This window comes from Hyperolius riggenbachi, chromosome 10 (assembly GCF_040937935.1).
Source record: "Hyperolius riggenbachi isolate aHypRig1 chromosome 10, aHypRig1.pri, whole genome shotgun sequence".
Classification (NCBI taxonomy): domain Eukaryota; kingdom Metazoa; phylum Chordata; class Amphibia; order Anura; family Hyperoliidae; genus Hyperolius; species Hyperolius riggenbachi.
This window is the reverse complement of record NC_090655.1, coordinates 194,771,607-194,788,354: the sequence shown is the minus strand read 5'-3', so window position 1 is coordinate 194,788,354 and position 16,748 is coordinate 194,771,607. Positions and strand designations below refer to the sequence as shown.

General features: G+C 46.4%; 1 protein-coding gene across 4 annotated transcripts in view; it reads right to left on the bottom strand.

Annotated features, from left to right (window-relative positions):
• Positions 1–3,138, bottom strand: part of LOC137534149 (catenin delta-1-like) — a 77,179-nt gene extending 74,041 nt beyond the window's left edge. For 3 of the 4 annotated variants that reach the window (XM_068255532.1, XM_068255534.1, XM_068255533.1), the window contains exon 1: positions 2,990–3,078. Coding sequence is in view for 1 of the 4 variants with exons in the window: in XM_068255535.1 (XP_068111636.1) it covers positions 2,990–3,130 (141 nt within the window). In the remaining 3 variants the exon portion in view is untranslated. Of the gene's footprint in view, positions 1–2,989 lie in introns of all 4 variants that reach the window. The other variant, XM_068255535.1, reaches the window with a different exon arrangement.
• Positions 3,139–16,748: the final 13,610 nt, after the last annotated feature.

Below are 16,748 nucleotides of genomic sequence, written 5' to 3'. Positions count from 1 at the left end.
CGTGCGGGAAAACACCGCTGGCGGATTTTTAGACTTCTGGGTGGGCATTCATAAAAAAGTATCCATGTGCGGAAGCAAGGCGGAGATTCCCCGAACTAAGCTGGCGGTAGGCTTGCGGAGACACGGAAGCTGCCGAGTTGATACATTTCTCCGTGTTCCGCTCTGCTGCAGCTGCCTGGGAGGTCTGTGTGTCTCCATTCACTTACATTGGTATCGCCACATCAGAGGGAGCGGTACTTCCTGACCTCACACCGCTTGCGGTGATCTTTATGAATGAACATTTTGCTACATTTGTACAGATAATCACCGCACAAGGCGGTGATTTATCACTCTGCTCGGTAGTGTCATTTTTCCATGTGGAAAGAGGCTTTATGAATGCTGACTTTGCCGAGTGGTCGGTAAAGTCAGCTGTTTTAAGCATTTCCGCATGCAGAAATGTGTCTTACAAAGCAACACAGAAGTGCTACAGTGGACAAGTTATTAAACTGAAAGCCACATTCTGCTGTTCTGCAGTTCCGACCCCTCAATGCACTAGCAGTCAATCCGCCATGGCCAATCAACTTAGTCAAAGGCATTGTTCTTTCATACTCCAAATGTCGCTCCGTCAGCCCTCCTACCCCATTCATAGGAACAGAACGAGTCGCTGCTAGCCTATAGGCTAGGAACGCTTCTGTACAGAACTTGGCCTGAACTGTCACCAGAGTAATCGAGACCCGATCTCTGGCACCCGACATTCATTGTAGGTGTATACTAAGCTTTGATGGGCCCAGTTTATCTAACCTTTCCTGGTGAGACCCTCCACCCCTGTTCAATTTTGTGGCTTGTCTGCACTTGTGCCAAATTGCTGACGTCCTTCCTGTAATGTGGTACTCAGAACTCACATTCCAGATGCAGTTTCACAAGACAGTTACAGCACAGGGATAAAAAGGCTGACATTTATTTTTAAACAATGCATATTGTCTGGCTTTTTTGCTAAACCTATGTTTCTAATCTTAGCCATAGTTCCTGAACAAGCATGTCAGTCAGTTTTCTGACTGAAGTCTGACTGGAAACTAGAAATATGCTTGTTTCAAGTGTGCGATTTAGACAGTACTGCAGCTAAAGAGATCAGCAGGACTGCCAGGCAACTGGTATTTTAAAAAAGGAAATATGGCAGCCACTATATCTCTCTCAGTTCAGGTGTACTAGAGGGCCAGTATTATGCTAGCATCCCAAGTTTTTATTTCCCTTTTTATTCATCCCTAACTTTAACTTGCTTTAGCTGCTTCTTGGCATCGAATACAATTTAAAGTATTGTCAACCAGTATTCCTAAAGCTATGTACACATGCTGGATTGAACTTGGCTGTGGTGTCAAAGACAGTTTCAGCTAAGAATCTTTAGAGATTCCAGCATATGTACAGTGGCTGCCCAACATCTGCTAAAGAACGGTATTTAGCAATTCCCACATAAGCAAGTGCATCTTCCCCAGTCACCCCAAGATCTTAGGTCGATCCTAAGCAGACACAAGGAAAACATACTACCAAGTCAGTAACTTCACTGTGTAATACAACCAGGTTTGTTTATGGTACGGTGATAGAATTTGCATGACTAGCTTCACTCTAGTACATATTAAGCGGAATTAGTTCAATTTAGGGGACCGAACAGGAAACCTTCTACGCAAATTCAGCTAATGCTATTGGGTGGACAGCACCATCTAAAACCTCCAGGTAAACTACACCCACACTTTTTGGCCAATCATAGCACTTTGTGCTGTAAGAGGGTACTGTGATTGGAGAACTTTTCCCAATGAAGTTTCCTGCTGAGTCCCCTAAAGTGAACTAGCACCAAGGTTGATACGGCGATATGCAAACACCTCTGCTGATTACTAGCTTCAGCTTAAATCTCAAATGTGCTCTATGTAGCTAATGGAGTGGAGAAGAAAACGTGAAAACTTACTGTTAACTGTACATACATATATACATGATTTTATAATCTTACATCTACATATGAACCAATCCTTAAAAGTGACCCTGTAGCGAGAAAAGTGCCGCAGGAGCACTGGATCCTAAAGAGCCTTTCCCCTTCATCCTCAGCAGAGGTAATCCAGTGGTAGGACCCCCAAAAGTCTGCTTGAGCCACTGCACACTTGCAGCTTTCCGCTCAGGTTTAGCAGAAATAGCTGAGCCCAACTGGATCCGCTATACTGCGCAGGTGAGAGCTGCCCATGCCTGCGCAGTAGACTGGACCCAATCAGGCTTGGTTATTTGCGCCTGTGCAGAAAGGCCACTGTTATTGACTGTTCGGGGAAGCCAGCACTGGAAGGGGCTGACATACCAGGACTGGAAAAGGGGAAAGCCTCATTAGGATGCAGAGGCCTCCCAAGGAATCTTTCAGTTTCTTAAAGTCACAGATCCTCTTTAAAAGCACACGGTTCAAGAAATCCTTTGTACTACATGGAGAATGTAAGATTGTTCAATCAAGATTGTATGGTGTATATAACAGGTTTTACAGCATCACCACACCCAAAACCCACATATTTACCAAAGGTCTACTACTACTTCCCAGAAGTGATAAGATGTATACCTTAGCGTACAATGAGGCCCATATGCGTACAGGATCAGCTGTTCTACTATAATATTACAGCGGATTGGAGCTGAATAAAGTCGTGTTATCAGATCCCCCATACCGGTTATACCCGTCTCCCTCCTGCATGTTTGGGCTCGTCTGGCCCATTGACACCCATCATGCCTTTACTCAGAATGTCCTCCACACCTAACCCGAGCAAGCGATCCCTCACACGGCGGACTACGGATGATTGGAGAGCTCCTGCAAGCTCGGGCTCATGACGTCCCTACGAGCAGACGTCACCATGTAGAGCCATACAGACATACGGCCTGTTTACTGTCAGGCACTGCTTCATCCGCTGCAGCATACGCCTCTCCACTGATCCCCCACAACAATATACACCCGTCACATATCACCGGCTACAGCGCTCAATGTCCTACTTACGGTGCGACCAGGCTCCTTCCCTGACGTAAAGCCGATTCCAGTGACGTCACCCCCAAGCACGTCCAACACAGTCGCAAAAGCCAATTCTACAGCTCGGACCGAACCCGCCCTACCAGACCCTGGCGTGACGTCAGCGATCATCTACCATTCGCCGCAGCTGAAGAGAAAGGGTGGCCGCGGCGACCTATCAGCGGCTGCCTTATACAAGGCAATCAGAGAGGCGGAGAAGGTGGGACAAGGAAGGGTGTGCACATCGCATAACTGAGATTGATGGGCGGGCCCGGGGTTTGAGGTATTAGGGAGGGCGCTTTTGGGTGTAGACCATGTAAGGAAGAATATTACCCAGACTTCTCGACTCACGGAGTAGGCGGTGTTTAGCAGTATTCAGTGACTATTGGTGCTCTTTCACCGTGGGGGTGCGAAATGAGGCACACCGATACCTGTCCTGAATCACTCTCTGTCTGTTGCGAAATGGTGTCCTAGTGCAGTAGTGCCCTCTGTGTAAAAATACAAGTATTTTTACTGTCTGTTCCTGTTTTGAAACCAAACCCATATCTCCCATTGTCTAACCTCGTTTATCTTTTAAAGGAAACCTGAGAGTAAATGAAAGAAAATATACATACCTGGGGGTTGCACCAGCCCCTTCAGGCTGATCTGTCCCTCTTCCCAGTCTGCCTGGATCCTTCACTAGGCATCCTGGTAATTCCACTAGTCTGGACGTAGTGTGGATGTGCTGTGGTGAAAATGTTTGCAACTTTATTAAATTTTGCAACCGGTTGCAATAATTTATAGGTATACATATCAGAAAGTGCTACCCAACGATTGATTTCAATGAATTAGCATCAGAAAATGCAACCCAACCTAACCCTATTCTCACACAGAACCATCCTCTGGCAGGCAACTAATAACCCTCCCTGGAGGTAACTAATACCCCCCCTTACATGCAACTAATAACCCTCCCCCCGGAGTGAATAAACAACACCCCCCCAGTGGGCAACTAATAACCTTCCCCCTCCCCAGGAACATATAACCCCCCCCCCCCCCCTCGTGTGTTCAGCAACTAATAACACCACCACACCCCCCCAGGAAAGAAACACTGGCGGTAGCAAAATTACAGCCGGGATAAGTGAAAAATGGCGCGCATGCTAGAGTGGCCACTTGCAAAAGGAGGACATCGTACCGAGGACAGTGGCACACAATAGTCCACATGGTGGAGGGCCGGCCGGCCGGCCGATAACAAAATGCAATCAGATTTGCAGAAGATTTCCCCACAAATGCAATGAGATTGGCAGCAGATTTCCCCACAAATGCAATTTTATTGGCAGCAGATTTCCCCACAAATGCAATGAGATTGGCAGCAGATTTCCCCACAAATGCAATGAGAATTGGCAGCAGATTTCCCCACAAATGCAATGAGATTGGCAGCAGACTTCCCCACAAATGCTATGAGAATTGGCAGCAGATTTCCCCACAAATGCAATGAGAATTAGCAGCAGATTTCCCCACAAATGCAATATGAATTGGCAGCACAGTTCCCCACAAATGCTATGAGAATTGGCAGAAGATTTCCCCACAAATGCAATCTTATTGGCAGCAGATTTCCCCACAAATGCAATCTTATTGGCAGCAGATTTCCCCACAAATGAAATGAGATTGGCAGCAGATTTCCCCACAAATGCTATGAGAATTGGCAGCAGATTTCCCCACAAATGCAAGATTATTGGCAGCACATTTCCCCACAAATGCAAGATTATTGGCAGCACATTTCCCCACAAATGCTATGAGATTGGCAGCACATTTCCCCTCAAATGCAGTGAGATTGGCAGCACATTTCCCCTCAAATGCAGTGAGATTGGCAGCACATTTCCTCTCAAATGCAGTGAGATTGGCAGCACATTTCCCCTCAAATGCTATGAGATTGGCAGCACATTTCCCCTCAAATGCTATGAGATTGGCAGCACATTTCCCCTCAAATGCAGTGAGATTGGCAGCACATTTCCTCTCAAATGCTATGAGATTGGCAGCAGATTTCCCCACAAATGCTATGAGAATTGGCAGATAAAACAGAAAGGACCGGCACCGCTGTCTTGTATCAAAGCTCTTTTAATAGCACCAAAGTGGCAGCAGTACTGCTGCCACTTTGGTGCTATTAAAAGAGCTTTGATACAAGACAGCGGTGCCGGTCCTTTCTGTTTTATCTGGACTGCACTTCCCAGGAGGCACTGGGGAGAGACCTTGGGCACGCTGCATACTCTTTTTTGGAAACTGTGCTCCCTCTCTTCTGTTTATATGAGAATTGGCAGCACATTTCCCCACAAATGCTATGAGATTGGCAGCACATTTCCCCTCAAATGCAGTGAGATTGGCAGCACATTTCCCCTCAAATGCAGTGAGATTGGCAGCACATTTCCCCTCAAATGCTATGAGATTGGCAGCACATTTCCCCACAAATGCTATGAGATTGGCAGCATATTTCCCCTCAAATGCTATGAGATTGGCAGCACATTTCCCCACAACTGAGCCATACCTGAGCCTGACGTTTCCGGAAGGTAGCCCCGGCTGTCGCTTGCCGCCCACTTGGTGCTCTGCCTTGGTGACCGGCCCCCGAGTGAGTGAGTCGCTCCAGGACTCAAGCCGGCCGTTCTATGAGTAGACTATGACTCATAGGGTATCATTCATAAAGAGGCTGTCGGTAGTGCGGGAAAACACCGTTCTTCTCCGCAACCGGTACTTTAGACTTCTGGGTGGGCATTCATAAAGAAGTGTGTAGGTGCGGTGGCAGTGCGGAGATTCCCCGAACTAGGCTGGCGGTAGGCAGGCGGAGACACGGAAGCTGCCGAGTTGATACATTTCTCCGTGTTCCGCTCTGCTGCAGCTGCCTGGGAGGTCTGTGTGTCTCCATTCACTTGCATTGGTATCGCCACATCAGAGGGAGCGGGACTTTCCGACCTGACACCGCTGGCGGTATTCTTTATGAATTAACATTTTGCTACATTTGTTCCGTTAATCACCGCACAAGGCGGTGATTTATCACTCTGCTCGGTATGTCTTTTTTTCATGCGGAAAGAGCCTTTATGAATGCTGACTTTGCCGAGTGGTCGGTAAAGTCAGCTGTTTTTAGCATTTCCGCATGCGGAAATGCTTTATGAATGATACCCATAGACTATGAGTCCCTCCATGAGCCGCGAGCGGCCGAGCCAGAAGAGCCGATGCTTAAAGAGCCGGAATTCCCATCACTAGACTGAGTCTCAGTCTAGTGATGGGAATTCCGGCTCTTTAAGCATCGGCTCTTCTGGCTCGGCCGCTCGGCTCCTAAAGAGCTGACTCGCGCGATCCAAAAAGGAGAAAATTTGTCCGTCCTTCCTGGCCTTGCGCCGGACGTAGGACAAGCAGTCCAAAAACTGGACTGTCCGGCCTAAATCCGGACGGATGGCCACCCTAGCCCATGCGCAGTTATGAACAATCCATACAGTGTGTGTGCCCTATACGGCAAGTTGCAAGATTTTATGGGTAGCAACATTTTTCATCACACCTGACTGCGGAATTACTGGGCCACCTACAGGATCTTCTCAAAAAATTAGCATATTGTGATAAAGTTCATTATTTTCTGTAATGTACTGATAAACATTAGACTTTCATATATTTTAGATTCAAATACACACAACTGAAGTAGTTCAAGCCTTTTATTGTTTTAATATTGATGATTTTGGCATACAGCTCATGAAAACCCAAAATTCCTATCTCAAAAAATTAGCATATTTCATCCGACCAATAAAAGAAAAGTGTTTTTAAAACAAAAAATGTCAACCTTGGCACTGATCAGGTGTTATGGAGGCCCAGGATGCTTCGATAGCGGCCTTAAAGAGAATCTGTATTGTTAAAATCGCACAAAAGTAAACCTACCAATGCGTTAGGGGACAACTCCTATTACCCTCTGTCACAATTTCGCCGCTCCTCGCCGCATTAAAAGTGGTTAAAAACAGTTTTAAAAAGTTTGTTTATAAACAAACAAAATGGCCACCAAAACAGGAAGTAGGTTGATGTACAGTATGTCCACACATAGAAAATACATCCACACACAAGCAGGCTGTATACACCCTTCCTTTTGAATCTCAAGAGATCATTTGTGTGTTTCTTTCCCCCTTCTGCTCTCATGCACTGAAGTTTCAGGCTGCTCTTTTCTTCCTGCAAACAGCGTTGCCCTTGTCTGTAATTCCTTAGTATGTGAAAGCCCAGCCAGCTCAGAGGAAGATTTATCCAGCTTGTAAAAGATAAGAGAGAAGAGAGAAGCTGCCCTAATCTAAATAATACACAGGCAGTGTGCATAGAGGGGCCTGGAAGGGGGAGTTCATAGCAGAACCACAACACTGAAGAACTTGGCAGCCTTCCAGACACAGGCGGACAAGTCTGACAGGGGAAAGATACATTGATTTATTACAGAGACTGTTATAGTAGAAAGTGCTGCAGTAAGCCAGAACACATTAGAATAGCTTTTGGAACTTGTAGGATGATAAAAAACAGGATGCAATTTTTGTTACGGAGTCTCTTTAAGCTCATCCAAAGTGTTGTCTCTCAACTTTCTCTTCACAATATCCCACAGATTCTCTATGGGGTTCAGGTCAGGAGAGTTGGCAGGTCGATTGAGCACAGTAATACCATGGTCAGTAAACCATTTACCAGTGGTTTTGGCACTGTGAGCAGGTGCCAGGCCGTGCTGAAAAATGAATTCTTTATCTCCATAAAGCTTTTCAGCAGATGGAAGCATGAAGTGCTCCAAAATCTCCTGATAGCTAGCTGCATTGACCCTGCCCTTGATAAAACACAGTGGACCAACACCAGCAGCTGACATGGCACCCCAGACCATCACTGACTGTGGGTACTTGACACTGGACTTCAGGAATAAAGTTCTCTGGATGAGCTTAAAGTGACACTTAAGTCAAACAAAAAAAAATGAGTTTTACTCACCTAGGGCTTCCAATAGCCCCCTGCAGCTGTCCGGTGCCCTCGCCGTCTCCCTCCGATCCTCCTGGCCCCGCCGGCAGCCACTTCCTGTTTCGGTGACAGGAGCTGACAGGCTGGGGACGCGAGTGAGTCTTCGTGTTCCCAGACACATTAGCACCCTCTATGCTGCAATGTGGTATATGATATATGCTATAGAAGCATAGATGGCGCTATTGTGGCCAGGAACGCGAAGAATCACTCGCGTCCCCAGCCTGTCAGCTCCTGTCACCGAAACAGGAAGTGGCTGCCGGCGGGGCCAGGAGGATCGGAGGGAGACGGCGAGGGCACCGGACAGCTGCAGGGGGCTATTGGAAGCCCCAGGTGAGTAAAACTCATTTTTTTTGTTTGACTTAAGTGTCCCTTTAAGGCCGCTATCGAAGCATCCTGGGCCTCCATAACATTTGAGCAGTGCCACAGGCTGATTGCCTCCATGCCACGCCGCATTGAAGCAGTCATTTCTGCAAAAGGATTCCCGACCAAGTATTGGGTGCATAACTGAACATAATTATTTGAAGGTTGACTTTTTATGTTTTAAAAACACTTTTCTTTTATTGGACAGATGAAATATGCTAATTTTTTGAGATAGGAATTTTGGGTTTTCATGAGCTGTATGCCAAAATCATCAATATTAAAACAATAAAAGGCTTGAACTACTTCAGTTGTGTGTATTTGAATCTAAAATATATGAAAGTCTAATGTTTATCAGTACATTACAGAAAATAATGAACTTTATCACAATATGCTAATTTTTTGAGAAGATCCTGTAGAAGAGGATCCAGGCTGCCTGGGAAGATGGTGAGGCACCAATCAACCTGAACAGGGCTGGAGGAAGCCCCAGGTATGTATATATTTTTTATTTTGCTCATCTCAGGTACACTTAAAGGAATCATCAGGGTAAATAAAAAAAATTAGCTTTACTTACTCGGGGTAAGGTTGGCAGGTCAGCATCTACTGCGCCTGCGCCGCTGTCAATCACTGCGCCTGCAAAGAACACTCCAGACCACGTGCAAGTGATCCACCGGAGTTGCGATGAGGGCACAGGACGGCTGCCAGGAGCTGGAGGAAGCCCCAGGTAAGTAAAGCTAATTTTTTTCCTGATGATTCCTTTAAAAGAAACCTCAGCCTTCTAGCTGTGGGTAGCTGTCGCTAGTCCGCACATACAGACGCAGTATGCGTGGCGGACTAGCGACGGTTGCTGCGACAGCTGTTGCTGGCGATTGGCCAAGTCAATCGCCTGGCGACAGCTCTGAGTAGTGACAGTGTTGGGGCGACAGTTGTGCCCCGTGTGTATGAGCTATTATAATGCCTTCACTCTTCTCTCCCAGTCCCCGTTCCAGCGCTGTCTCACCCATAGCAGTATTCAACCAATTTGGTCAAATACTGCTCTCTCCACTGCCGAATGGAGGCTTTGGAAGTCTTCGGGAGCCCGAGTGCTCCCCAGACAGGCCAAGCCATACTGCACACATGCGCAGGGTCGGACTGGGCCACAGTAGTACAGTTTTTTCCCTCGGTGGGCCCCACCTTCAGGTCTCTGGTGGGCCCCCCCTCGTCGTCTGACAGAGCTCCAATCGCTGCCTGCAGCACAAAAATTCTCCTCTCACTGCTGTAATCATTCATGCTGAGAGCAGTGGCGTAGCTAAGGAGCTGTAGGCCCCGATGCAAATTTTACAATGGGGCCCCCCAATCAGGCTCGGACTGACCCACCGAACCACCAATTTTTCCATCGGTGGGCCCCGGCCGCCCCGCCTCCTGGGGGCCCCAGAGCTGAGAAGGAGGGGGGCACAGCGCAGGAAAGGGGGAAATTGTGCAAAGAGCAGCAGGAGCTGTGGGCAGTATGGAGCCGTCTGTCTTTGGGAGGACTCGGCTCCCGAAGACTTCCGAAGTCCCCCGCGGCAGGGGATTCAAACGGAGGAGCTGCCGCTGCAACGAAGGGACTGAGAGAAGAGCAGGAAGGCTCTATAGGACCCAGAGCCTACCCTCTCCTCAGGTAAGTATCCAGCTGATTTTTTTTTTATTTTCCCATTGACTTTAAGCTGGGTACACACCATGCAATTTTTATTTCAGAGCCAATTTTAGCGGGTGATCAGATCAATATTTAGATCTGACATCGATCGGCTATAGAAGAATGCTATCATACGAGTGTATGTGATTCTTTTAAATTTCAATCACATTTCCAATCATATTTCTTAAAGAGAACCCGAGGTGTGTTTAAAGAATGTTATCTGCATACAGAGGCTGGATCTGCCTATACAGCCCAGCCTCTGTTGCTATCCCAAACCCCACTAAGGTCCCCCTGCACTCTGCAATCCCTCATAAATCACAGCCATGCTGTGAGGCTGTGTTGACATCTGTAGTGTCAGTCTCAGCTGCTCCCCCGCCTCCTGCATAGCTCCGGTCCCTGCCCCCGTCCCTTCCCTCCAATCAGCAGGGAGGGAAGGGATGCAGGCGGGGACTGGAGTTCTGCAGGAGGCGGGGAGAGCAGCAGACTGACACTATAGAGATAAACACAGCCAGCTCTGACAAGCTGTTTGTCAGCAGCGTGGCTGTGATTTATGAGGGATTGCAGAGTGCAGGGGGACCTTAGGGGGGTTTGGGATAGCAACAGAGGCTGGGCTGTATAGGCAGATCCAGCCTCTGTATGCAGATAATATTCTTCAAACCCACCTCGGGTTCTCTTTAATGGATATCAATCGAAAATGAAAGGAAATAGACATGGTAATTCAATCAATACTTTTCAGCATGTCTGATGCGCTTCCGATCAAGAAAAAGATCGATTTCAATCTAAGATTGGTCACTGGCAGTCAGCAGGATGTATACTTTTCGTTGTCTGATCCTATAATTTTCTCCATCAGAAATAGGACCTGAAGTTAAAATTGAATGGTGTGTACACTTCTTTAGGTGACATTAGGTCTGATCGGCATAAAATGTGCTAATCTTGCTCTCATTTTTACTTCTATCGTAGGCAATGTAGTGACTGCAGTAAATTATTCAGGATACCCACTTTTAGGCAACCTTAACAGGAACGCAATGGAGTGTTAGCATACAGTAAAGCATGCAGTCAATGAAAAATATGCTTCACAGTTAATGCACGTTTTGCAGTATACCTCAAGTCACCCAACGCACTGTGGACGTCGTTAGGTGGTACATTGCACTGCGGCCGCACCACACCACTGTTAACGTAGCTTTAATGATCTTGGATTCAGCATCAAAAACACTTCCTATATCTATATATGGCCCAGTGCACACCAAAACCGCTAGCAGATCTTCAAAGCGCTAGAGGTTTTTGGAGCAGATTTCAGAGCGATTCTAGGCATGTGTAGAGCGGATTTCTAAACATGCCTAGCGGTTTTGGCTGCGTTTTTTGTGTAGCAGATTACACAAATTGTTACAGTAAAAGTTGTACTGAACAGCTTCTGTAACAAAAACGCTGAAGTAGCGTTTTTCAGAGCGGTTTGCGTTTTTCCTATCCTGTACATTGAGGCAGAAAAGCTTCTGCAAACGTGCAGCAGGAGGCACGTTTGCGGTTTGCTACAATCCTCAAACCGCTGGTGTGCACCATCCCATTGAGATAATAACAATACCTTTTTTTGTATAGCGCTTTTCTCCTGTTGGACTCAAAGAGCTTGCGAGGCAGCCACTAGAGCGCACCCAGTAGGCAGTAGCAGTATTAGGGAGTCTTGCCCAAAGAGCTTCTTACTGAATAGGTGCCGGCTTACTGAACAGGTAGAGCCGAGATTCGATCGCATCAAAAACCGCTCGGTGTGCACTGGGTCTATTTCTGCATATTGGTATGTATAGCTCTGCCAAATTATGCTTAGCTTAGCTGTGCAAAAAATGTCACCAACCGTGATAAATTTATGAATGTAAATAAGGGTGAGGAAAGATTTTACAATAGCCAAACACTGACTAAACACTGACTAAATAATTTATGAAGACGTAATATTGTAAAACAAAAAAAAAAAAAAGCAATTCATGTTATTTTCTGTACAGTATGTCTTTAAAGTACACATGAGGTCTAGAGGCTTCCCACTACTGAAGTTTTATTTTATTTAGATTTCATGTGTACTGTACTTGCTTATGGAGCCAAAATGTAAATTATTCTCTTCTCCCTTTCTTCTGACATGTGATCAGCTTACAAATATGCCTCTAAATTTTGTTTATGACTTCTGTCAGTTTGCATTGCTTATTTAATCTGGAAAATAAAAATATGACTTTTATTGATTATTTTTTTTGCCATATCTGGAGGCAGTGATATACTGGGGTAGCTGATTATTTACAGCCCCCCCCCCCCCCCTTCCCCGTCAAACAATTATTACTTTACTTCTTGAGGGGGTGGGTTTGAAGGGAGAGCAAAGTGCCAAAATTAAAGAAGTTCTGATTTAAAAAAGGTCCAATTCAATACTCACAAAACTTAACTAATAAAGTGGCTAACAAAATATTTTGATTTCCTGGTAATTGTGTTTTTTTGATTCATGTATTAGAATGCTATTTAGTAATCATGAGGCCCCAAAATGGCAAATACTGCAACAATAACCACAAAATATAAAATGCGGCTACAAGAAAAGGAGCCAAAATTCATTTAGGTGGTAGGTTGTATGAGCGAGCAATAAACCGTGAAAGCTGCAGTGGTCTGAATGGAAAAAAAGTGCCTGGTCCTTAAGGGGGATAAAGCCCACGGTCCTCAAGTGGTTAAACAATACCAGTTGCCAGGCAGCCCCGCTGGTCTATTTGGCTGCTGTAGTGTCTGAATCCCACCAGAAACAAGCATGCAGATAATCTTGTCAGATCTGACAATATTGTCAGAAACACCTGATATGCTGCATGCTTGTTCAGGGGCTAGGGCTAAAAGTATTAGAGGCAGAGGATCAGCAGGACAGGCAAGCAACTGGTATTGCTTAAAAGAAAATAAATATGGCAGCCTCCATATACCTCTCGCTTCAGTTGTCCTTTAATAGCCTTCTTGGTTAGAGAGCTTCTAACAGCAGAGTTATCAAGAGTCAGATCAAGAACCACATTTAGATCCTTACTGAGTATAGGGCTACCTTCTGCAAATTAATCTAGAGATTCAATGACTCTAACTAAGAAGGTAGGTTATCTGCTGTTCAGAGTATAAAAAGTGCCCAATGTGAACTTTTGTGATACTTATGGGTAACCAGGACATACCAACAACCCGCCTATACAAACGCCCGCCGTTCCATCGCGATGATGTTAAAAAGTTGGGGACTACCACTTCAGTGCTCCCCCAGCCTCATACCTTTAGCAGAGTAGATGCAATGGAAGCAGCAGCATGTCCCACCTGGACCATGGGCGTCTACGGTGATCAGTGACGTACTTTCTCCCTTCACTGTCCCCCTAATATTGGCTTCTCTTACATCCCGTAATGACACAATCAGGAGACGTCGTCAGAGCAGTGAAGGCAGAGAAGACATCACTGATCACCACAGGCGCCTATGGACCAGGTAAGACACACAATGCACTTATTCTACTAAAGGTACAGGGTTGGAGGAGAGCAGTTTGCATGGGGGCATAAGGGGCCCATTTCCACTATGAAGTGATGCAAGTGCCGCTTCCTCGCCGCATCGCATCACTTCCACTGCCGTTTGCATCGCTTCCATATCGGGAGATGCAGAAGTGTATGGAGAGGACGGCAGGTGGATGCGGCTGTTTGAGAATCTGCAGCATGCTGCAGATTCTCGGATCGCTCTGCACCACTATGCACGCAATAGAAACTGTTCCATTACCGTGCATTGGTTTCAGGACACACGAGGTGCGATGCAGCTATGTAGCCGCATCGCACCGCATGTAATGGAAATGGGCCCTAAGAGGCATACACAGCGGGACACGAAGCACAGCGGGACACCAGGGGTACATGAAAAAGGCACAGGGAGACATAGGAGGCACAAGAACATAAGAAACACAAGGGGAGCATAGGAGACACAAGGAGGATGAAAGGAGGCACAAGCGAGATTAAGGAGGCACAGAGGGGGCAGAGATGGGGACACTGGAGTCACAGGGGAACAGAGGTGACACAGAGGGAAACACTGGAGGCACGGGACAGAGAGGGCACAATGTTCTGACTTAAGAATGGATTCAGGTTAAGAATGAACCTACAGTCCCTATCTCGTTCGTTAACTGGGGACTACCTGTACTCATCCTCTATAATAGAACCCCTGTGTCCCTGCGTCACGCTGTCCCTGTGTAGCTGGGTCCGTGCTTTTTGCTACTGCGCATGTGCGTAGCATGGACCCAGCCTCACAGAGACGGGGTCAGGGAGCCGGGCGGCCGGGTGTGCGGCGGGTGCGCGCACGGTGGGTGCACGCACGTGTATGGAAGGATGCGCGCGTGCGTGTGTGCAGCGGGTGCGCGCGCTGTACATGCGGCGGGCGGCAGCGAGAAACACAGACCCTAGAGCCTGTTTTTAAACGGGCTTGGGTCTGCTAGTCTTTTATAAAAAGAAAACGACCTGCCGAGTCCTTATGTTACTGCAGGAGAGAAAGGCTGACTTCTTTAGAAAGCAGTATATCGCCACCCCTTTAGTTTTAAAGTCTAGGGTATTAGTAAAAAAAAGGCTTGAATGGAATATCTATCTGTTAGTTTAGGGGGGAGGATACCTGAAAATTAGTCTCCTGCAGTAACACAATGTCCACCCTTTGCTTATGAAGCTGGCGGAGCAAAACTCTCAGCTTCTCAGGTATGTATAGCCCCTAGCATTCAATGTTTGCATATAGGAACAGGGAAATGGAAGCAGCATTTATATCGGGACAGAGGAGAACCCCACCAAACCCTTCCAGTGAGGAAGAACACAGGACAAAAAAATGAAAAAAAAATTGAAGCAAGAAGATAGAAGTGGGGTTGATTACATACATACAACACTTAGTTATAAATATAAAAACAGTAAAAATCTAAATTACATTTAGCAGCCAATAAGGTCATAATAGTTAGAGAATGCAGGAACACAACAACGTCAGTGTCAGAAATGTTAATTATGGCCAGGGCCGAGGCATAGGCTGGAGAGGCTCCAGCCTCAGGGCGCAGTGTAGGAGGGGGCGCACAATTCATTCAGTTGTCATTCCTAATTGTGTATGAAGCAGAAAGAAATAAGAAAAGGGGATACATGGCAGTGACTGCAAGCCAGGTAACTAGATATTAAGGTGTTGGGGAGGTTGTGGGCCCTGTGGCCCTCTTAGTCTAATAGCAATCAGTATGTGACGGTTGGGGTGGGAGGGATGGAGGGGCGCACTTTGGTGTCTCAGCCTTGGGTGCTGGAGGACCTTGTCCCGGCACTGATTATGGCTATAGCGGAGGCAGCCTGTATTACATTAAAATTACTATAATTTGGGTGCTGGCAGTCATCAATTCAGTTGTGATGACGTGACGCGTATTTATGTACTGTGCTTGTATTTCAAGATGTTGTTTGCTTATCAAGTCAAAACTTTATAAAATGTTTTGCTAACTTTGCAAAGCACTATTAAACCAAGTTACTTGCAATCCAAGGATTTACTGTACCTTCAGAAAGTCTAAGTAAACAGTTTGCACACAACTGATGTTAAGTTTACAGATCTACAGTTTGAAGAATGAAATTTGGGCACCGAGTAGTGACAGAAGATTGGGCACCGCATCGGAAATATCGATATAAGTGTGAAATGTGGGCACCCACAGCGCCCAATAAAAAGCCCAAACTCCACAGCTATATTTTCTATGCGCCAGATAATTGTCATTGTTGTGCTCGGCGGAATTTCATGGTGCCTCTTTTTTCATGCATTTCTACAGTTTCCCTTTTTGAATAAGGGAAAACATCAGGTATATATGCCATATGTCATAGGGAACTGACACGTTTGAAAGAGAATCATAGAAAATAAAATAGTGTCCTATCGATAACTGGACTGAACTCCCTTAAGTTCTACTACTTGTGGATGGATGACACCTAGAGCAGGGGGTTGATTTACTGACCTAAATAGCGTGAGTAACCTCCTGTTACTTGCGCTATTACATCAGTGTGCCTTAATTTGTAATCTCTGCATGCTACGCGTGCTAGTGGCTGCTAACTTACTCGTGCTCCCTCTAAGTAACGGCCACTCCACTGAACCTGCCCTGAGCCCCAGCGGGTCCAGTGACTTTAAAGGACGTGATCCCTGCACATTGATTGACCCAGTAGACCAATAGGCCAATAGGGTCACTGGACCCTCCGGGGCTCATGGCAGGTTCAGTGGAGCGGCTGTTAATTAGGGAGCACGAGTAAGTTAGCAGCACTCGCTATGCTGCACTACCGCAGCATAGCGTGCGCTGAGCTCACACTCCTTACTTACGTACTCTACGCTGCCACTAGCACACATAGCGTGCAGAGACAAAGTTAAGGCCAAAATTAAGGCAAAAATTAAGGCACGCTGATGTAATAGCGCCAATAACAAGAGGTTACTTGTGCTATTTAGGTTAGTGACCCAACCCCCAGGTACTTTACCAATCTTGATTCTATTTAAGTGAGCCTTCACGCCTTTCTCATGCTGAATAAAGTAGACTGGGAACAGCCCAGAGCTGTATTATAATACAAAAGCATCACCTTGGTAAAGACAGAAAAAAAGCATGTTTTTAAAGCAAACCTGTAAGTTTGGCAAAGAGAAGAGTCACATACTTACCTCAGTAGAGGGAAGCCTTTGGATCTTCCAGAGAGTCCTGCAGACCTTCACTTTTCACCAGGACTCTCTGAAAGTTTGCAGGCATGCTCCCTTCCATGAATGAGCACAGCCGCACTGCACAGGAC